General features: G+C 43.9%; 1 protein-coding gene across 28 annotated transcripts in view; it reads right to left on the bottom strand.

Annotated features, from left to right (window-relative positions):
• NFIA (nuclear factor I A) overlaps positions 1-23,591 on the bottom strand; it is a 547,161-nt gene that overhangs the window by 118,488 nt on the left and 405,082 nt on the right. For 15 of the 28 annotated variants that reach the window (XM_073643752.1, XM_073643760.1, XM_073643758.1 and 12 more), the window contains exons 5-7: positions 5,502-5,619; positions 5,177-5,304; positions 604-633 (exon numbers count right to left, since the gene is read on the bottom strand). In XM_073643752.1, the coding sequence (XP_073499853.1) occupies positions 604-633; positions 5,177-5,304; positions 5,502-5,619 (276 nt within the window). The remainder of the gene's footprint in view (positions 1-603; positions 634-5,176; positions 5,305-5,501; positions 5,620-23,591) is intronic. The other 13 variants (XM_073643763.1, XM_073643765.1, XM_073643766.1 and 10 more) reach the window with 1 other exon arrangement.

The following is a 23,591-nucleotide window of genomic DNA, read 5'->3' as shown; positions in this document are numbered from 1 at the left end:
TTCTTTCGTTCCTGTGACTCTCCATTCCGGAGATACAACACCTTCTTCTTTGCAAGTACATCTATCCTTTTTATACAACTGGGCTTGGTCCTAATGTAGACGCCCACAAAACGTCAAGGACAACACCCATTTGGCTAACAACACTAGATTTATATACAGAAATGAAAGGGCCATATCTCAGGAACGGAGAGGCACAGAAGCTAAAGAAAAGCATCGCCGGATTCAGGAAAACAGCGGCATTTACACCAGATAAAAAAAAATTGCATATTTATGTCACAGGTTCTTTTTAACACACACAAAAAAAAAGAGAAAAATCTCTGATGTGGAAATTAATACATAAATGACATGTGAAATAAATCATACACAGTATAATATTTAGTATATAACATACATAGGATTGTAGTACAGCGACACTTGCAGCGTGCAAGGACAATACAACAATTTTTTTTTTTTCAAACAGAAAAACAAAAAAACAAAAAGCCAAGGCAATATATACGGGTATAATGGTCTACGTCCGATCGTACAGCCAAAAAATAATGAAAGGATAAGACAAGGCCATGTCTTTGAGTCTGTTCCACGTCTGTGCCGCTCGCTCGTTCTTACCTGACATTTTTCTTATCCTCTTATGTGCCTCTTCCGAGTTCGATGTGAAATGCATTGGAAGCGCCGAGATAAAATAAAGATGAGCCTTAAACCATAAATGGTGCGTCCATAGCAATGCATATACTGCGCGGAAACAAAAACGCAATTCCACCTGAGCTCCGGGGGCCGCATTCATCAAAACTATGCCCAGCGCCACCAATCAGATCTCAGCTTACATTTTTTAAACTGCTACGGTAAAATCAAAGCTGTGCTCTGATTGGTTGATATGGGCAATTTTGATAAAGGAGACCTTTTATAGCCGATTATACAAATCCTATCAAAGTTCAGCGCCCCAACTGGTTATTAGGCTAAACTGACTCGTCCACCCCTCCAAATCATCCATAGATATGGTGGCAGATGAATCCAAAGTGTCTAGAAGTAAAACTGTCATTATTACCCAACAGCAACCAATCACAATGCAGCTTTCATTTTACCAGAGCTGCTTAAAAAATGAAAGCTGCTTTCTGATTGGTTGCTATGGGCAACAGACAGTTTTGATCAATGAAGCCTATACTGGGCTTACAGACCCCAACAATTAACATGTAGTTCTAGTTTCTCCACAGATCAGTACATCTGTAAACTAAAATCTACATCTTGACATATGTAGCAGAGCTGAATCAGTTTGGGATCTGCTGAAGCCCATTACACCAAAAATATATTGAAAATTACACCAAACCGTGGCATTACTTGGCGCGCGGCAGACAATTTTCTGTGTGGAAAAATGCACCAAATTTAATAAAGTGGTGAAAGTGCCGCATTTATTGAGAGCTGCGCCCTCCCCCCCAAAAAAATAGTCACAATTTGCACCCACTTAGTTACGTGATGGCTGTAATATTACAGCACAGGATTTCAGTGCCATCTTCATTAGTGCTCTTTACCCCCTTTGATATCCGGACTAAACTGTACACCGAGATTTCATCAGGGTCCATTAATCACTGCACAAACCAAAACAAGGGGCAACAAACTAGACGACACAGGTGGTCATTTATGATGGGGTGGGCAGCACTGTGGAACCTGGCGACGCCAATTCTTCTTCCATTTGTGAAGAGAAATAGCAAAAAAATTACTGAAAGGGGAAAATGTTACTGGCACATGTGTTAGGTCAAGTGAAGTGTGTCGGGGGATAAAAAGAAGAAGAAAAAAAAAAGGTAAAAAAATATTCATCCAATAGAAAGGGGTCTATATTGATGGGTGGTTTACTGACCCAGAGTTTGACTGGATGTTAATCCTTAGGAGACATTTTTTTTTCCCTCTTCGCTTTCCAAGAGCCATAACATTTTTAATTTTCCCAACCATATAGCCATATGAGGGCTTGGGGTTTTTTTTTGCGAGGCAAGTTGTAGTTTTGAATTACACCATTCACTTCACAGTATAAAGCACTGAAAAACGGGGGGAAAAAACAGCAAATCTGCTATTTTTTGGGTGGTTTCCTTTTCATAACGTTTTTATTTTTTTGCAGAAGGTAAAAAAATGACCAGGCAGCACCATTCTCTGGGTCAGTATGATTACAACGATGCCAAACTTATGGGCTTCTTTTTTTATTATTATTTTTAGGCTTAAAAAAAATTCTAAACTTGGTAAAAAGAAAAAAAAATTGGGTTGTGTCGACCATTATCTGAGACCCCTGACTGTTTTATTTTTTAGGCAATGTCGAGCCACTTGGAGGCTTGTTTGCATTAGTTTTTATTAGTACTATTAATAGCATTTTGGGTTATATACAAAGTTTTGATGGCTTTTTATTGCATTTGTGGGAGGTATAGAGAGCAAAAAACAGCAAATTAGAGGTTTTCATATTTTTTTTCTTTAAGGCATTTTCTTCATATTTTAAAGAACTTCAGAATTTGATAGATTGGATTTTTGCAGATGCAACAATACTGAATATTCTTTTGGAATACCCGTTTTCTATATATTTTATAATTATATATATATATATATATATATATATATATATATATATATATATATATATATATATATATATATATATATTATATTATATATATATATATAGTGCCTACAAGTAGTATTCTGGAAGTGGGAAATGCACTGCAGCAAATTTTTTTTTTTTTTTTTTTTAAAAACGTTAAAAAGTTAATTCAGAGTGTCATTTATTATTCAACCCCTCAAACCACAAGAATTCTGTTTGGTCCCCCAAAAGTATTAAGAAGTAGTTCAGGCACCAAGAATAATGAGCTTCACATGTGTGGATTAAAGATCTCTTTTGCCAGCCTTTTCTGACTATTTAAGACCCTCCCCAAACTTGTGAACAGCACTCAGACATGGTCAACATGGTAAAGACAAAGGAGCATTCCAAGGCCATCAGAGACAAGATCGTGGAGGGTCGCAAGGCTGGCAAGGGGTACAAAACCCTTTCCAAGGAGTTGGGCCTACCTGTCTCCACTGTTGGGAGCATCATCCGTAAGTGGAAGGCTTATGGAACTACTGTTAGCCTTCCACGGCCTGGACAGCCTTTGAAAGTGTCCTCCCGTGCCGAGGCCAGGCTTGTCCGAAGAGTCAAGGCTAACCCAAGGACAACAAGGAAGGAGCTCCGGGAAGATCTCATGGCAGTGGGGACATTGGTTTCAGTCAATACCATAAGTAACGTACTCCACCGCAATGGTCTCCGTTCCAGACGAGCCCGTAAGGTACCTTTACTTTCAAAGCGTCATGTCAAGGCTCGTCTACAGTTTGCTCATGATCACTTGGAGGACTCTGAGACAGACTGGTTCAAGGTTCTATGGTCTGATGAGACCAAGATCGAGATCTTTGGTGCCAACCACACACGTGACGTTTGGAGACTGGATGGCACTGCATACGACCCCAAGAATACCATCCCTACAGTCAAGCATGGTGGTGGCAGCATCATGCTGTGGGGCTGTTTCTCTGCCAAGGGGCCTGGCCATCTGGTCCGCATCCATGGGAAGATGGATAGCACGGCCTACCTGGAGATTTTGGCCAAGAACCTCCGCTCCTCCATCAAGGATCTTAAGATGGGTCGTAATTTCATCTTCCAACAAGACAACGACCCAAAGCACACAGCCAAGAAAACCAAGGCCTGGTTCAAGAGGGAAAAAGTCAAGGTGTTGGAGTGGCCTAGTCAGTCTCCTGACCTTAACCCAATTGAAAACTTGTGGAAGGAGCTCAAGAATAAAGTCCATATGAGACACCCAAAGAACCTAGATAACTTGGAGAAGATCTGCATGGAGGAGTGGGCCAAGATAACTCCACAGACCTGTGCCGGCCTGATCAGGTCTTATAAAAGACGATTATTAGCTGTAATTGCAAACAAGGGTTATTCCACAAAATATTAAACATAGGGGTTGTATAATAATTGACCCACACTTTTATGTTTAAAATTTAATAAAATTCAACTGAGCAACATAACTTTTTGGTTTGTAAGATTTATGCTTCTGTTCATAAAACCTACTCTCGTTTGCAGTTTGAAGGCTCTAACTTATTTGCATCTTATCAAACCAGCTAAATCTGCAGGGGGTTGAATACTACTTGTAGGCACTGTGTATATATATATAAAAACAGCCTACACCTAGATGGCAGTGACAGTGGCCTTTAGCAGACCATGGCAACCTAACGGCACCCGGCAATCATATCAAGTGAGGGGACAGTGGGGAAAGTGCTCGGCTTTGGAAGCAGCTACCCCTCTGTTCATAATCTCGTAAGCAACCCAATAACGACTGACAGCACCATCTAAGAAGTTAATCAGTTGTTATCAGGGCTACTTCTTATCACAGCATTTACTCTTGGGTGCCAACTGCATAACCAGTGGTTGACTGAATGTTAATTTATTTTGCAACGCATTTCAGGCAATTTACATACAGCTCCCCAAAAAGGGATCAGGAAAGAGGCTTACTGTTCAAAAAAGCTTTAGATGGTTGAATAGGGTCCTCAGATGGTGTTGGAAGGAACATCAGGAGACAATTTATTTAGGAACTAAAATGTATATGCAATGCGTTTCAGGGCTTCACGAGGCAGAGTAAATGAATTTACATGAACATGGGCCTAATAATAAGAACGTTGGAGAATTATTAGCTGGGTAAAAATATTTAGATAAAGAACATGATGAACCAGTTGTTGGCTGCTCATCTATATATCTGCAACGCGTTTTAGGTCAACCTTGGCCTCTATCAGACACAGCCAAAAAAATATACATAGTGTCAGAATATACAAGAGTCTTATATCTTGCCCATACTATATTTTGAGACCACCTCTTTGACCAGATTTATGGTCTTTGTGTTATACCAATTGTAATATGGAATGAAGTACCCATAAAAATAGAAAATGTATTCTGCAGCGTACCAACGCATCATAAATGACCACCAATAGCTCCTTCAGACATTATATCAACAATGGAGGACATTCTCTCGTTGACCACGATGAAGGCAAATCCAACATAATACCATAATGAGGTTCACTCAATAAAAAATATGACTGTTGGATGATCGCACCATGGTGTTTCTTCATATTTGGACATTTCAGTTCAATGGGAAAAGTTCACCATAATATTGGATGTTATTACCTGGTTCCACGTCATGCCACCCGCTTGACTGACTGCCACTTCCTGGTGAACGCCCCTGGTTTGGGTAAAATGGCTCCTCATTAGGACTGTCCATCTCATCCTCTACAGATTTGAGGCGCTTCGTAGAACTTGCAGAGAGGAAGAAAAAGGAGAATAAGGAAAATTCAAAATTCATGATCTAAAATATTCTATCTTCAAGCATAAAGCCATTACAGATCAATAAAAAAAGAGCAACCTCGTGGAACAATCTATGAAAAAAAAACATTTAATAAGTCACTAACAAAGCATATTATGAATGTCTGGTAGCTGCACCACTTTTATTTACCTGGTAGAAGACGTGCTGGGCAACGATCTTCTCATTGCACCTGGGCTCATACTGTAGTATGAAGAACTGTCCAAATCTGAAATGGGGAAATTAGGACCCGTTCCTGCTGCTATGGGTGCTGGAACATAAGAAAAGAGAAACAAAATTGAGCTGTGGAAAAACCACTTGGCTTTACAGACATGACAAAACTAATGTCACACTATGAAGGAATGAAACCAAACCTATCCATAACTCAGGAATTAGTGACATCACTAAGGTTCTGGAAATAGGCTATTTACTTCAATTTTTACCTAAATTGAAGCAAAGGACCCAATGCAAAAATTGGTAACAGCTCTCATTGTGAGGCCAATGGGTCACCTCAAGCATCAAGGTGGGGTTGGCTGCTACCTCTGCAACCTCTTAGTATAGTGCACCCCTGCTTACAAGAACATGACCTTATACAATGGGTATAAATATGAACAACACAGAGGAATAACTAAAAAGTAGTTGGCTTTATAACCACAGCCTGACTCTCACCACTCGCTATGATGGGCATTTCCTTGATGCGCAAGACATTTTTGCTGATCAGCCTTTGTTAGGGGTAACTAGGCAGACACTGCAAGATAATTTTTAAGGTCCTGAATCTATCATTGTGTAGATAAGACACAAATATTCGGCTAATTGGGTTTGACTGTTGGGATCTTGACTAATCGTGACTTTTTACCAATGTTGCACCTTCCAAAGCAGGCAGTAGAGAGGACCACAAAGAGGACCACCAGCAGTCTATAAAACATATGGGAAATTATCGCAAAGCCAACTCAGTGGTCCTCTTCTCCCCTATCATGATTGGTGACATTCCAATATCTGATGGAAATACTATAAATGATAATTTTTGGAATCCCCTATAAAGGGACAGGACATTCTTTTTGCTCACGTGATGTATATTAAAAGGGGCAGAGCATTCTCTTGGATCACACGCTACATGATAAAGGGATGGAGAATTCTCTTAGTTCTAATACTGTATATTAAAGGGAAAGAACAGTCTCATGGCTTGCACAATGTATATTAAAGGGGCAAAGCATTCTCTTGGTTCACACGCTGTATATTAAAGGGAGAGAGCATTCCTATGGCTCCCACGCTGTACATTTCCTATTAACTTTTGCTACAAACTTAAAAACTCCAATTTAGATTTCCACAAAGTGACAAATGGTTTTTATCTGAAAATATTTTTGCATCTTTCTAGATGAGAGTCGGCGGCTTCTGGATCATGTTACCAATTATTTATTATTGAGAGTATTTCTAGCAAACACAACAATGATGTCAAGAGCAGCATTTCTCCGTGGACGGCGGTTTGATACGGAGCAGATGTCAGGCTGTCTGCACATCGGACAGTAATTTTATCACTGCAAATAAATTAGTCTAGATTTTTTTGTGTGCAACACTATATATGAAATATCAAGTTACATACGAACAGTTTTATAAACTGTCCCTATCACAGGTCACTGCTCTCTGCAAAAATCAGCACATTCCCCTGTTGATACACTCGGTGCTTCAGGAGGACCCTTTGTAGCTTTTAGTCTGATACCTACCTCCATTCCCCTCCTTACATCATGAACCTACCTCTGAAACCTACAGTCCTTATTAACAGCATCACATGACTTCACTGGTCACTGCCTCTAACAAAATCAACACATTCATCTGCTGAAATACTCTGATCCAGAGAACTTCACTCCTTCCAATCTGTCACTTCTAATCTTTGACCTCCCTCTTGTCTCCTATCCTGGTCACCTGCTGCCCTGTCGTCCCCAACAACATGTCCAGTCAAGTGGACAGAGGGTCACTGCCTCCCACAAGATCAGCACACTTCTCTCCTGCTGCTTGCATTATTGACTGATCTGACTGCTACTGTGTGTCCAATCAAAGCAGATGACAAAGGATGCTACCCCTCCACAACAAAGGTTACAAAAATCATCACCCTGACTCTCCTCTGGGAACAAGCCTACAAGGGAGGAACCGGATTCTTGGACCTCCTGACAGCAGATCAGAAAGCTGTAAAACTGATTAATCTGCATGGAAAGAAAATCTGAGTGAAGTAACTTGTATAAAAAGAAGGCACCGGAGACGTGGACACTGAGTCCGGCCCCTGCAGATAGCAGACCGCAGCAAAAACACCGTGATGGCTCAGAAAAATGACCACATTGCAGTCAGTCTGACTTGAATGGAAATCAATCATACTGGATCGCTGCAGTATCCCAGCCGCACTACTCCCAACAGACGCCCATCAGTGCAGCCCCGGACTTTCAGAGGGCACAAACTTCACCTGAACAGAAAGGAAAATACTTATATGTACTTGTATCTAAAAACAGAGCAGCAATGGTTCTATATCTCTATCTCGTAATAATCCAATATCTATCAAATCAATGTATCTACCTAGAACTTTGTATTTCTTGCTCTCTGTCTATGATAAGTGTCTATTCATTTCTCTTTTAAAAACGATTTATTCTATTTATTCTGCAGCGCTGTACAGACATCATCACTGTCCCCATTGGGGCTCACAATCTACATTCCCTATCAGTATGTCTTTGGAGTGTGGGAGGAAACTGGAGAACCCGGAGGAAACCCACGGAAACACGGGGAGAACATACAAACACCTTGCAGAAATTGTCCTTCGTGGGAATTGAATCCAGGACCCCAGCGCTGCAAAACAACAGTGCTAACCACTGAGCCACCACCACCAGACAGTGCCAACCACTGAGCCACCATACAGAGCCAACCACTGAGCCACCATACAGTGCCAACCACTGAGCCACCATACAGTGCTAACCGCAGACACCTTAGTTCTTACCACTGAGCCATCATACAGTGCCAATTACTAAGCCACCATACAGTGCCAACCACTGAGCCACCTTAGTTCTAACCACTGAGCCACCATACAGATTTAACCACAGCCACCATACAGTGCCAATTACTGAGCCACCAAGCAGTGTTAACCACTGAGCAACCATACAGTGCTATCCATGGAGCCATCTTGCAATGCTAACCACTGAGCCACCATACAGTGCCAACCACTGAGCCACCATGCAGTGCTAACCGCAGACACCTTAGTTCTTACCACTGAGCCACCATACAGTGCCAATTACTAAGCCACCATACAGTGCCAACCACTGAGCCACCTTAGTTCTAACCACTGAGCCACCATACAGAGCTAACCACAGCCACCATACAGTGCCAATTACTGAGCCACCAAGCAGTGTTAACCACTGAGCAACCATACAGTGCTATCCATGGAGCCATCTTGCAATGCTAACCACTGAGCCACCATACAGTGCTAACCATGGAGCCACCTTGCAGTGCTAACCACTGAGCCGCCATGCAGTGTTAACCGCAGCCACCTTAGTGCTAACCACTGAGCCAACGTGATGCCGATATTTATTTATTGCATCTATCAATTCTATCTACCTATGTATTTTAAATCTCTTTTGTATCTTTCTTTCTATCTACGGTATTTATCTAACATGTATTTAGCCATCTACCTTTTTCTAAGTGAAAATATATCGCCACAGTGATCATAGATTACGGTATAATGAGAGCGTGTGATAATCTGGTAATTCAGATACAGAATTTGTCCCACTGATGTGGAATTAGACACCTTTTATTGCAGGTAGCAGTCATTGACGAGTACACAGATCCCTCGGATATTAGTATATATAACAGGCGGCCCATGTTCATCACTGGGAGGATTTTTTCCGGATAAGTAACACTGACTGTATTAGATAGAAATATTTTAGCAGCTATGTGTCTGCGGATGCTGAGCCCCCCGTCTCTTTAGGAGCAGATGCAGCAGCAATGTGACATCCAATTAAAAGAAATAATTTCCTATAATGGTGAGAATTGATGGGACTATGAAAGATCAGCTGCTCAGAGGATATTACACTCGCAGGATCGGAGGAAATGATGCGCTTTATATTTATTCATCGCCGGCCCCGGTATACAGGTTGTTCTGGGGCATCATACAGACCACCATAGAGCTCTCTGTAGTTTAACTTCCCACACCCCTCACCCTAGCAATCTGCACTCTTCCTTGGGGTGGACTGAGCATTTAGGCAGTGGGGAATGTACCCATTGCCTCTCAGTCATTCCTGAAAGTTCATTTGCAGGGGTTACAATGAACCATATCTGCTTATACATAATGTTAGTCAATCAGAAGTGAATCCATTTTTGGACTTTTAAGAGACCTGGTGGCCTTTAGAGGTTCATACTAGCCATGGAAAGTGGGCATGGGGCCACGATGTGCTCTATAGGCCCTTATTGCCCACTGGGACCGAAATCAAAAACCTAACCAACAACCTGGGCCTACCTTCCACCTATTGCCAGTGATGTCATTTGCTGTTGAATATGATAATGTCACATGTGCTACAGCAGGGGTCTCCTAGAATACTAGACCTACCCCCCCAACAGCCAATGATGTCATCAGCTTCTGTACATGATGATGTCACATGTTTTATTGAAAGGATCTCTGAGAATACTAGACCTACCCCCCCCCCATCATTTCCCAGTAATATGACATAATCATATACAGCAGTAGGTGACATCACTGGAGGTTAATACAGGGTGTGGGTGGGTGGGAGATAGATCAATATTTCTAGTTGACCCTTTCTATAGAACATGTGGCTCCATCATACACAGGAGCAGGTGACAAATTCTATAGGGGGGCAGGGGCGCAACTATAATAGGTGCAGGGGTTGCAATCGCACCCGAGCCCTGGAGCTTAGGGGATCCAAAGGGTGCCTTTGGCCCATATGAAAAGACCACCACTATTAAAGACTTGGAGCTTTTGCATTGGAGCCCACGAGCTTCAAGTTACGACAATGAGCATGGGTCCTCTTCTCAACGGTAGTCTTCTTCTGAGCGGGGGTCTTCTTCCCGAATGGTAGTCTTCTTCTGAGTGGGGGGCCTTCTTCCTGTAACCCTTAAGGTGTTGAAGAGCATCAACGCCCAGCATGCAGGGCCCCAAAATCTACATAAGGCGACTGCTAGAGGTTGAAGGTCAGATAAGACATCCTTGGTATGACAAACCTGCCGTACACCACATGGTAAACAGAACTCGGAGGAACATAATGAGGCTGGCGCACTATGTGCGGGGGGGTCATCTGATACCAAGGCATGAGGTGAGTTCACCACAGATCAAACCTGGGGCATGGGTGTAAGAATGTACCGTCTATAATTAGCTGGGAACCATAATAAGATGTTTTATGTACAGGGCAGAGGGGGAAGTGAAACCTCAGCTAATTATCAGCTTACAGCAAACAAAAAATGCATTCTGACCGGATAACGTGCGGGAATTACAGAGAATGCTATGGTGTGAAGACAACATGGCTTCGGCATACATCTATCACATACTGGTCATTCAGTCGTAGCAGGACAATCCTGCTCTATAAGACCGATCAAAGCATCTAGAGAGGGGTCCCTCACTTATGCCGTCCGCTAACAATCATTGGCACCCTTCTTTTCAGTACCCAGAAACTTGCTCTCACAAGGCTGCTTATCTAGGGACAGGGATGTGATCAAGGGCAGACATATCATTGGTGCAATCTGTGCAGCTGCACAGGGGTCCAAGAGGTCAGGGGGCCACCACCACCTCCAAAGCAGGTGGAATTGTGCATTATGATGAGCTTTTGGACTGCAAAGGACACATATATCCTCCTTGCAAAGGGGTCTCTTACGTCTGTGTCCACCAGTGATGTGATATTTACATGGATATTATTTTTGTGTCAAATATTTATGTTTTTTACGATCTCTCCTTGCACTAATTAAATAGCAACCTTAAAAAGTTATCCCCATTTTTCACTTTTATAGTAGATACAGTACAGACCAAAAGTTTGGACACACCTTCTCATTTAAAGATTTTTCTGGATTTTCATGGCTATGAAAATTGTACATTCACACTGAAGGCATAAAAACTATGAATTAACACATGTGGAATTATATACTTAACAAAAAAGTGTGAAACAACTGAAAATATGTCTTATATTCTAGGTTCTTCAAAGTAGCCACCTTTTGCTTTGATGACTGCTTTGCACACTCTTGCCATTCTCTTGATGAGCTTCAAGAGGTAGTCACCGGAAATGGTCTTCCAACAATCTTGAAGGAGATCCCAGAGATGCTCAGCACTTGTTGGCCCTTTTGCCTTCATTGTGCGGTCCAGCTCACCCCAAACCATCTCGATTGTGTTCAGGTCTGTTAACTGTGGAGGCCAGGTCATCTGGCGTAGCACCCCATCACTCTCCTTCTTGGTCAAATAGCCCTTACACAGCCTGGAGGTGTGTTTGGGGTCATTGTCCTTTTGAAAAATAAATGATGGTCCAACTAAACGCAAATTGGATGGAATAGTATGCCGCTGCAAGATGCTGTGGTAGCCATGCTTGTTCAGTATGCCTTCAATTTTGAATAAATCCCCAACAGTGTCACCAGAAAAGCACCCCCACACCATCACACCTCCTCCTCCATGCTTCACGGTGGGAACCAGGCATATAGAGTCCATCCGTTCACCTTTTCTGTGTCGCACAAAGACACGGTGGTTGGAACCAAAGATCTCAAATTTGGACTCATCAGACCAAAGCACAGATTTCCACTGGTCTAATGTCCATTCCTTGTGTTCTTTAGCCCAAACAAGTCTCTTCTGCTTGTTGCCTGTCCTTAGCAGTGGTTTCCTAGCAGCTATTTTACCATGAAGGCCTGCTGTACAAAGTCTCCTCTTAACAGTTGTTGTAGAGATGTGTCTGCTGCTAGAACTCTGTGTGGCATTGACCTGGTCTCTAATTTGAGCTGCTGTTAACCTGCGATTTCTGAGGCTGGTGACTCGGATAAACTTATCCTCAGAAGCAGAGGTGACTCTTGGTCTTCCTTTCCTGGGACGGTCCTCATGTGAGACAGTTTCTTTGTAGCGCTTGATGTTTTTTGCAACTGCACTTGGGGACACTTTCAAAATTTGCCCAATTTTTCAAACTGACTGACCTTCATTTCTTAAAGTAATGATGGCCACTCGTTTTTCTTTACTTAGAATTTGTATTATGGCAAGAAAAAAGCAGCTAACAGTCTATTCAGTAGGACTATCAGCTGTGTATCCACCTGACTTCTGCACAACACAACTGATGGTCCCAAACCCATTTATAAGGCAAGAAATCCCACTTATTAAAACTGACAGGGCACACCTGTGAAGTGAAAACCATTTCCTGTGACTACCTCTTGAAGCTTATCAAGAGAATGCCAAGAGCGTGCAAAGCAGTCATCAAAGCAAAAGGTGGCTACTTTGAAGAACCAAGAATATAAGACATATTTTCAGTTGTTTCACACTTTTTTTGTTAAGTATATAATCCCACATGTGTTAATTCATAGTTTTGATGCCTTCAGTGTGAATGTACAATTTTCATAGTCATGAAAATATAGAAAAATCTTTAAATGAGAAGGTGTGTCCAAACTTTTGGTCTGTACTGTACGTGTCCCACCTCATCTCAAAAGCTGCCGGGAATGGAGAGGTAACCATGCACGAGAAAACTTTACTTCTGCAGAAATAGACAATGTTCTGCTCATACAGCTGCATTGGTCGTCACAGTTACATTTCAGAGCTGTGTCTTGTAACAAGCCATATACCTGTGTAATCATCACAAAAATATCAGGACTTGTATTGTTGCAGGAACTGGAGAACCACAATATCCAGCTCTGCTGGGAGTTCATAGAATCATAGAATGGTAGAGTTGGAAGGGACCCCCTGGGTCATCTGGTCCAACCCCCTGCTCAAAGCAGGATTCACTAAATCATCTCAGACAGATGTCTGTCCAGCCTCTGTTTGAAGATGTCCATTGAAGGGGAACTCACCACCTCTCGTGGCAGCCTGTTCCACTCATTAATCACCCTAACTGTCAAAAAGTTTTTTCTAATATCTAATCTGTGTCTCCTCCCATTTAGTTTCATCCCATTGCTTCTAGTCTTTCCTTGTGCAAATGAGAATAAAGATGATCCTTCTACAATGTGACAGCCCTTGACATATTTGTAGACAGCTATTAAGTCTCCTCTCAGTCTTCTTTTTTGCAAGCTAAACATTCCCAAATCCTGCAACCGTTCCTCATAGGACATGGTTTGCAGACCAGTCACCATTCTGGTCGCTCTTCTCTGAACTTGCTCCAGTTTGTCTATGTCTTTTTTAAAATGTGGTGCCCAAAACTGTACACAGTATTCCAGATGAGGTCTGACCAAAGAGGAGTAAAGACCGATAATGACTTCACGTGATCTAGACTGTATGCTTCTGTTAATACATCCCAGAATTGTATTTGCCTTTTTTGCTGCTGCATCACACTGTTGACTCATGTTCAGTCTATGATCTATTAGTATACCTAAGTCTCTTTCACATGTACTGTTGCTTAGCTCTATTCCTCCCATTCTGTATATGCTTTTTTCATTTTTATTGCCCAGATGTAGTACTTTGCATTTTTCCCTGTTAAAAACCATTCTGTTGGTTGCTGCCCACTGCTCCAGTTTATTTAAGTCTTTTTGAATCCTCTCTCTCTCTTCTCTAGTATTAGCTATCCCTCCTAGCTTTGTGTCATCAGCAAATTTAATCAGTTTACCCTCAATTCCTTCATCTAAATCATTGATAAAGATGTTGAACAATACAGGTCCCAGGACGGAGCCCTGTGGTACCCCACTTGAGACATTCATCCAGCTGGATGTGAAGCCATTTACAACCACCCTTTGAGTCCGATCACTAAGCCAGTTATGAATCCACCTAACAGTTGCCTGGTCCATTGCATACTTGGTCATTTTTTCAATAAGGATGGTGTGAGATACTTTGTCAAATGCTTTGCTGAAGTCAAGATATACTATATCTACAGCATTTCCCTGATCCACCCAGTCAGTGACTCTGTCATAGAAGGAAATTAAGTTAGTCTGACATGACTTGTTAGTTACAAACCCATGCTGACTCTGGTTAATCACTTCATTCTTATCCATGTACTTACATACATGTTGTTTAATAATTTGTTCAAAGATCTTTCCTGGTATAGAAGTCAGACTCACCGGCCTATAGTTCCCTGGGTCCACCTTCTTCCCCTTTTTGAAGATAGGAACAACATTTGCTCTTCTCCAGTCTTCTGGGACTTCTCCTGTTCTCCAAGAATTTTCAAAGATTATGGAGAGTGGTTCTAAAATTTCTTCTACAATCTCCTTCAGTACTCTGGGGTGTAATTCATCTGGACCTGGAGACTTGAACTCATTTATGTTAGCTAAATATTCCCTCACAATCTTTCTGTTTACAGATAACTTGGATTCCTCTATTCCTTTAAAAGGACAGTGAAGATCAGTTGATGTTACATTTTCTTTCTGAGAGAAAACAGATGCAAAATAGGAATTAAAAAGTTCGGCCTTCTCAACATCCTCTCTTACCATTTCTCCATTTTCAGCCTGTAAAAATCCTATAGCATCTTTGACTTTTCTTTTACTTTTGACATACCCCCAAAATCCTTTTTTATTGCTTTTGACATCTCTTGCAAGCCTTAATTCATTGTCAGCTTTAGCTAACCTGATACGTGCCATGCAGGATCTGCAGACTGCATTATAATCTTCTTTAGATATGCCTCCCTCTTTCCATTTAATAAAACATTTCTTTTTCTTTTTAGCATGTGTTTAAGTTCTGTGTTCATCCATCCTGGTTTCCTTAAATGCTTCCCATTCTTCCTACTTTTCAGGATTGTTAACGATTGTGCTTTGAGAATCTCATTTTTAAAAATTTCCCATCCTTCCTGGACATTTTTGTCCTTAAGGACATCCAGCCATTGGATCCCTCCTATTCTCTTTCTGAGTCTCTTAAAATCTGCCTTTCTAAAATCTAACCTTGAAGTTTGAGTCTTCACATGTCTTCCTCCTCTAGTTATCCAAAATTCTATAATAGCATGATCGCTGCCTCCTAGCGTCCCAGCCACCTTTACCTCCTCAACCATTTCCTCCCTGTTTATAAGGATTAGATCCAAAGTAGCAGATCCCCTTGTTTTCTCCCCTACCTTTTGGAAGATAAAGTTGTCAGCAAGAGAGGATAAGAATTTGCTTGACCTGTTAGTTTTACTTGAGAGAGATTCCCAACAAATGTCTGGATAGTTGAAATCTCCCATGACCACTACGTCATATTTTTTGGAGAACTTGGTCATTTGATACATAAAGAGTTCACCCATATCTTCAGCTTGCCCAGGTGGCCTGTAGTAAATGCCTACAATGGTGTCCTTTCCGTTGTTCTCTCCTTGTATTCTTACCCAAACAGTTTCCACAGAACTCCCAGTCTCTGAAGCTTCAATCTCTGTGCAGATATATGCTTTTCTAGCATACAATGCGACACCTCCTCCTCGTTTATCAAGTCTGTTTCTTGCAAATAAGTTGTATCCTTTTAGCCTTTTATTCCAATCATGTGTATCGTCCCACCAAGTTTCAGTGATTCCAATGACATCATATTCCTTTTCCTGTGTTAGTAGTTCCAATTCTCCTTGTTTGTTGCCCATGCTTTGTGCATTTGTATAAAAACATTTTAGTTTGTGATTGGTTTCTCTTCCTCCCATATTTTTATTATTTAAATTGTTTTGTCTTTGTTCTTCCTTTCCACTTCCAGTAGCAGAGATCTCAATAGTATTTGTCAGCTGTATGGCTTTTTCTGGCCTTTTGCTTCCCTTCCCACATTGTTCTAGTTTAAAGCTCTCCTGATGAGTGTAGCAAGGCGACTTCCAAATACATGTTTTCCAGTCTTCGTAAGGTGCACCCCATCTCTAGCAAGTAGTCCATCGTATAGGTAATTCATTCCGTGATCCAGAAATCCAAATCCTTGTTGACGGCACCATCGAGGTAGCCAGTTGTTCACCTGTAGAATCTTATTCCACCTCATTGTTCCATGGCCATCCACTGGGATGATGGATGAGAAGACCACCTGCGCTCCCAATTCTTTCACTTTCTTGCCTAAGTCTTCAAAGTCACTGCAGATGGTTTCTAGGTCCTTTCTTGCGGTGTCATTTGTCCCCACATGTATTAGCAGGAATGGGTAGTGATCTGTAGGTCTGAAGAGTCTTGATATCCTGTCAGACACATCTTTAATTTTTGCTCCTGGAAGACAGCACATTTCTCTTGAGGTTATGTCTGGTCTGCAGATAGCGGCCTCTGTTCCTCTTAACAGGGAATCCCCCATGACCACCACTCTCCGTTTTTTCTTCACAACATTCTTCTTTCTCCATCCAGGAGGATTCTGAGGGCTTACAAGGTTATTCATTGCTGGCAAAGTCTTATTTTGCTGTATTTCTTCATGGTTCTCCTGCGTGAGAGCCTGGTACTGGTTCCTGAGCAGTATGGGTGCTGACTGCCTCTCGATCCTCCTGCTTCTGTGGGTCACATGCTTCCATTCCTCTGTTTCGTCAGGTGCAGTTCGAATTTCTTCTCTTTCTGAATCATGAAGAGATAATTCTGCTCTGTCTAAGAACTCTTCACCTTCCTTAATGATTTTCAAGGTAGTTAACCTCTCTTCTAGATTTTCCTCCAACAGGGACACAAGCTTGCATTTCTGGCATGTGAAGTTTGGCTTTTCCACTGGCAAGTCTGTGAACATGTAGCAGGATATGCAGCTCACCAAATGGCTCCTGGACTCTTCCATGTTCTTACTGTTAATGTTCTGAAAACAGTGAAAAAAGCTTAAAAAAAAGCTTCAAAATGCGCGCGCCGGTAGGCGCGCGGTTTACCGATGTCCTCTTTTCAGCTCCAACAGCCAAAATCCAGTGTTCTTTGAGCTCGCGGAGACTCTTCACTTACCCCAAAATGCAGTGGGAATATGCAAATTATCTCCTCAGGACTCCTCCCCTGGTTTACCGATGTCCTCTTTTCAGCTCCAACAGCCAAAATCCAGTGTTCTTTGAGCTCGCGGAGACTCTTCACTTACCCCAAAATGCAGTGGGAATATGCAAATTATCTCCTCAGGACTCCTCCCCTGGTTTACCGATGTCCTCTTTTCAGCTCCAACAGCCAAAATCCAGTGTTCTTTGAGCTCGCGGAGACTCTTCACTTACCCCAAAATGCAGTGGGAATATGCAAATTATCTCCTCAGGACTCCTCCCCTGGTTTACCGATGTCCTCTTTTCAGCTCCAACAGCCAAAATCCAGTGTTCTTTGAGCTCGCGGAGACTCTTCACTTACCCCAAAATGCAGTGGGAATATGCAAATTATCTCCTCAGGACTCCTCCCCTGGTTTACCGATGTCCTCTTTTCAGCTCCAACAGCCAAAATCCAGTGTTCTTTGAGCTCGCGGAGACTCTTCACTTACCCCAAAATGCAGTGGGAATATGCAAATTATCTCCTCAGGACTCCTCCCCTGGTTTACCGATGTCCTCTTTTCAGCTCCAACAGCCAAAATCCAGTGTTCTTTGAGCTCGCGGAGACTCTTCACTTACCCCAAAATGCAGTGGGAATATGCAAATTATCTCCTCAGGACTCCTCCCCTGGTTTACCGATGTCCTCTTTTCAGCTCCAACAGCCAAAATCCAGTGTTCTTTGAGCTCGCGGAGACTCTTCACTTACCCCAAAATGCAGTGGGAATATGCAAATTATCTCCTCAGGACTCCTCCCCTGGTTTACCGATGTCCTCTTTTCAGCTCCAACAGCCAAAATCCAGTGTTCTTTGAGCTCGCGGAGACTCTTCACTTACCCCAAAATGCAGTGGGAATATGCAAATTATCTCCTCAGGACTCCTCCCCTGGTTTACCGATGTCCTCTTTTCAGCTCCAACAGCCAAAATCCAGTGTTCTTTGAGCTCGCGGAGACTCTTCACTTACCCCAAAATGCAGTGGGAATATGCAAATTATCTCCTCAGGACTCCTCCCCTGGTTTACCGATGTCCTCTTTTCAGCTCCAACAGCCAAAATCCAGTGTTCTTTGAGCTCGCGGAGACTCTTCACTTACCCCAAAATGCAGTGGGAATATGCAAATTATCTCCTCAGGACTCCTCCCCTGGTTTACCGATGTCCTCTTTTCAGCTCCAACAGCCAAAATCCAGTGTTCTTTGAGCTCGCGGAGACTCTTCACTTACCCCAAAATGCAGTGGGAATATGCAAATTATCTCCTCAGGACTCCTCCCCTGGTTTACCGATGTCCTCTTTTCAGCTCCAACAGCCAAAATCCAGTGTTCTTTGAGCTCGCGGAGACTCTTCACTTACCCCAAAATGCAGTGGGAATATGCAAATTATCTCCTCAGGACTCCTCCCCTGGTTTACCGATGTCCTCTTTTCAGCTCCAACAGCCAAAATCCAGTGTTCTTTGAGCTCGCGGAGACTCTTCACTTACCCCAAAATGCAGTGGGAATATGCAAATTATCTCCTCAGGACTCCTCCCCTGGTTTACCGATGTCCTCTTTTCAGCTCCAACAGCCAAAATCCAGTGTTCTTTGAGCTCGCGGAGACTCTTCACTTACCCCAAAATGCAGTGGGAATATGCAAATTATCTCCTCAGGACTCCTCCCCTGGTTTACCGATGTCCTCTTTTCAGCTCCAACAGCCAAAATCCAGTGTTCTTTGAGCTCGCGGAGACTCTTCACTTATCCCAAAATGCAGTGGGAATATGCAAATTATCTCCTCAGGACTCCTCCCCTGGTTTACCGATGTCCTCTTTTCAGCTCCAACAGCCAAAATCCAGTGTTCTTTGAGCTCGCGGAGACTCTTCACTTATCCCAAAATGCAGTGGGAATATGCAAATTATCTCCTCAGGACTCCTCCCCTGGTTGTAGCTTTAAAACAACCGGAGAGTTCTGATTGTGATCCATCCTTTCATTGTAAGTTTCTTTTTCTTTTGCATACGTTCTACAGCATCAGAGTCATAGAAATTTAAGGACAAAGATGAATAGTGATAAGTATAATCTAATTTTCATGTACTATTTGGGAAATTTATTGGAAGAGAACTGGCTAAATCTAATAAATAAAAGCGGCCAGATGGTGTTTTCATTCCCTGGAATACTGCAGAGTTTGATTTACCAACATTTAGTGAAAAGTAAAATAAAACGGCTCTATAAAATGATAAGGCTGCATTAGTAACCTTCCATAAATACTCTCCTCCTAATGTATTCACCCTCCACGAGACGCGGCATTAGCAAGAAACATTATGTGCCGCTAATAAACTTTTTTTATGGACCGGGAAAGTAGTAGAAGACGAGGAGATGCTGGACTTATGGATCCGAGAGCGAACCATTACCCCGGCTGTACTCAGCACTGCACAATACACTAGGAGTCACATGGATTCGTTCAGACTATAGATGAGTGAATACTTTCGCAGGACACGCGTGCAGCGGTCAGTTCAGTATTATGGGAGTGCTGCAAACCTCTTCCTACCTGCCGGTATCTGCTGTTACTCATTTGATTAGCCGGCTTGGAGTGACATCCTATCTGCATCACGCCACAAAGATGACATTGTGCCAGATCGGCTAATCAAGAGAGGAGCAATGTTCTTGGGGCTCCTCTCCAGCATCCACGGAATAATGACCTGGCCGCTGGAACGGGGTCCTATGAATCGATTTGCTCATCTCTAGCTTAGACCCTTAAATGGAATCTAATATATGCCATCGCTTTATGATCAGCGGGGGTCTGATTTTAGGAACCACTAAAGATCTTCAAGATGAAAGGACACCAGCTTCTTCTAAAAAGTCCCTGTGCAGTGACGGTCGCAGACGTCTGGCTGCACAAGCAAAGGCTGCGACCTCCATTTACTTGTGAATAGGCATGTAACCATAAACTAGAACTCCGACCCCTTCATTCTCACAATTGTGGACCCTTTAACCATCATAAATTGGTGTCATATCCTAGCGATGTGCTCTTAATGGATTTAAGACAGTTTTAGCTCTGGAAAAAAGATGCTAATTGTTCCACACGTCACTTTTTTGCCTTCCTCCGTCTCTCAACAACTTTTTAAAAAGTAGGCATTGCTCAGACGGAGGTAAGTGGGTCTTCCCTTCCCACCACATTTACTGTAATTCACACCAGAAATTGCTGTAAATGATAAAGCTTATGGCTGACGTAGAATTCACTTTCTTGTGCCCAGATGGTGAGGGATGTGCTGCATTTATTAAGAAGTTTGCAACTCGAAACAAATTAAGTGTATGTTGCTCCAGCTAGCATGATATTAGGGCCATTGATAAAGTCATTTTTTTGGAGTAAGAGAAATTCAAATTCACCGGATTTTGATGTACAAATTGTCGCACGATGTTTGTTACATTTGGCACATCGTTGAACAAAATACTTCAGTCTAGAAAAGTTAAATTTTGCACCTCATCTATTTGTGTGAGTTTGCAACTTCAAAAAAAAGAAGACAAAGAGAAATCACAATTGGTAAATTTGATTAGCAACATCTCAAACTGAGACGACAACAAAATGAAAAACTGTCAGACGAGATGCAAAACAATAGATTTGTAGCAAGTGTAAATTTGGCGCATGCCGTAAAAAGAAACTTGAAAAAAGTATCTAACTCCAAAAAAATTGGATAAAAAGCAATATTAATTGAACACCTAAGACTGGAATATGAAATACCGGTCTTAATAAATTACACCTCCATGACATGCTTGCCTCCATAGATACCTAAGCCCTAGATCAGTGGTTCAGGGCTGGCGAACCTCTGGCCCACGGGCCGTTTACAGCCCATGATGACCTTTTCTCCGGCCCCCGGAAAGATTCCCAGGGAATCTGGTCAGCAGCTGCATTTTGATGGCTGCCAGCCCTTTAATTTCTTATTACTCTGCGAGCACACACATGCAGCGTTCCCTACAGGACGCTGCGGCTTGTGCAATGGAAGATTACATTGGGCCAGGACTCAGGATGTATTCTGTAGGCAGAGTTGGCGCACAATGCTCTCCTGTCCCAGAGGAGAAGACAACAGCAGTGTCTCCAGTGATGTATACGCCCCAGCCCAGTGTCTCCAGTGATGTATACGCCCCAGCCCAGTGTCTCCAGTGATGTATACGCCCAAGCCCAGTGTCTCCAGTGATGTATACGCCCAAGCCCAGTGTCTCCAGTGATGTATACACCCAAGCCCAGTGTCTCCAGTGATGTATATGTAGCACCCTGAGGATTCGGCTGCTACAGGGGTATTGCACCTCAACCCAGAGGTGTGATATTCCACTCCCGGGTAAGGATGGAGAGTGGAACTGAGCTCGGTAGGCTGCATGCACTACACACATCCCATTTCCGAGGAACAGACCGACGGTACTCCCACTTAGAAATGTGCAGGTACGACCGAGTCTGTTCCTGGCTGGAGTGGGAGGGGGGTGGTACATCCCATGTAGTGTAGGGGCAGATAGGGGGAGCAGCCTGGGTAAAGTTAGGAGCTCATTGGGTGCTGGTCACCTGAGCTCACACATAGAGGGTGTATATAAGGTGGGCACCAACTAGAATCAGGGTCAGATGCAGAGGATCAGATGCAGAGAGGAGTAGCTGCAGAGAACAAGTCAGGAGCAGAGGAGAGAAGAAAGACCAAGACCCAGAGTGAGAGAGGAGAAAAGAGAAAGACCCAGAGCACAGAAGAGAAGGGACCCAAGAACCCAAATCAGAGCACCGGGTGAGGAGTCAGCATCAGGGTACCGGAACCCAAGCTGGTGGGGGTAAAAACAATCCCCAGCCAGAGACCGGAGACCGTGGGCAGTGTCTGTCACGGTCACCCACCACATTCACCCCGAAGGCACACCACATGAAGGGTCAGGGAACCCAGGGCCAAGGGTGTCCCAACAGAAGGCCCGAGGGAGCTGGACCTAGGTGGATCACTGGTGGGGACGGCTGAAGAAAGGACAGAGGGAGAGCTCAGGGCCACGCTCCGGACTTGTTTGGGGGTTGGCTGGATCCAGGACCTGGTGGACGCAGCACGGCTCGGGTGGTCACTAGCAGCTGGAGTGACCAGTACAACATCTGCAGTAAGTAAACACCCTTAACTGCACAACCCGACTGTCTTCACTGCCGTCTGCACTACACCACCACAACCCCCATCCTCTGCGCCTGTCCCCTCTGAGGCTATACCCCTCCCGTTGGGGGTTATTCCACCAAGCCGCGCACCCACCATCAGCCTCAGCGGACCCTGCTGCAGCGGCGGCCACAGTGACCGCATCACAACGGGTGGCGTAGTCGACACAAAAGAACTTTAGTAACATCTGTAGAACTGCCACATCACACTGAGCTTGACGCCCTGGGCACGGGACCGGGTCACAGCCGCTCGGAGACTACAACCCCCCATCTGATCCGGTGCCAGGTATTCCCCTCAAAAAGGAATATGTCCCAGGGGGCGCGTCAACTTTGGCGTAGTCGGCAGGATTACGTGCCCGCAACACCCGGGTACTGCGTGCCTGAAGAAAAGTGCAAGTTTACCTCAGAAAGAAGTCTCCCGCCGGTTCCGGAGGGTCCACGCCATCGGACTCCATCACCAGTCGTTTCCCGCCGATTGTCCGCCATTTCCAACTTGTTCCCGCCATCTGCAGAGTTTCCCGCCACTGGGCGATGCTTCCCGCCAAAACCGCAGATTTCCCGCCTTGGAAGAGCAGCGGACGCCATTATGGGCGTGCCAAAGGAGGGCAAGAGGCCACCTCCCATCGTGGGCCGGGACAGAAAATGGCGCCAAAAGTGGAAACCGCCCCCACCAACAGAGACTGTGATGCTGGAGGTGTCTGTCAGCGTGAAAGAACTCCCCCTGGAGCTGACAGTCACTGAGTTGCCCCGGGACCGCCCTCGAAGTGGGAGGAGACGAAAGAGAAGAGAAAAGATGGGTGTCGCTTGGAGCAGTCTAGAGCGAGCGCACCCGGAGGCAGGAAGCCTGGAGAGAAACAGCAGAGGAGCTCACCCGGAGATGGAGAGAAAGCAGAACAGCACCGGCCCGCTGGCCAGGAGTCTGCTAGAGACCGAGGAAGGAGGGCAGAGCAGCACCGGCCCGCTGGCCAGGAGCCTGCCGGAAGCAGAGCAGAGCAGCACCGACCCGATGGTCAGGAGCCTGCTAGAGTCCACAACCCCGCTAGGTCTAGCGGAGATCTTAGCACAGCTCCCCCGAGACCGGGAGTGTGCACAAACTGCCCTGGAGGGCCTT

Source organism: Phyllobates terribilis, unplaced genomic scaffold (genome assembly GCF_046119375.1).
Source record: "Phyllobates terribilis strain yellow unplaced genomic scaffold, ASM4611937v1 Scaffold_8__6_contigs__length_399053987, whole genome shotgun sequence".
Taxonomy (NCBI): domain Eukaryota; kingdom Metazoa; phylum Chordata; class Amphibia; order Anura; family Dendrobatidae; genus Phyllobates; species Phyllobates terribilis.
This window is presented reverse-complemented; position numbering and strand designations above follow the sequence as displayed.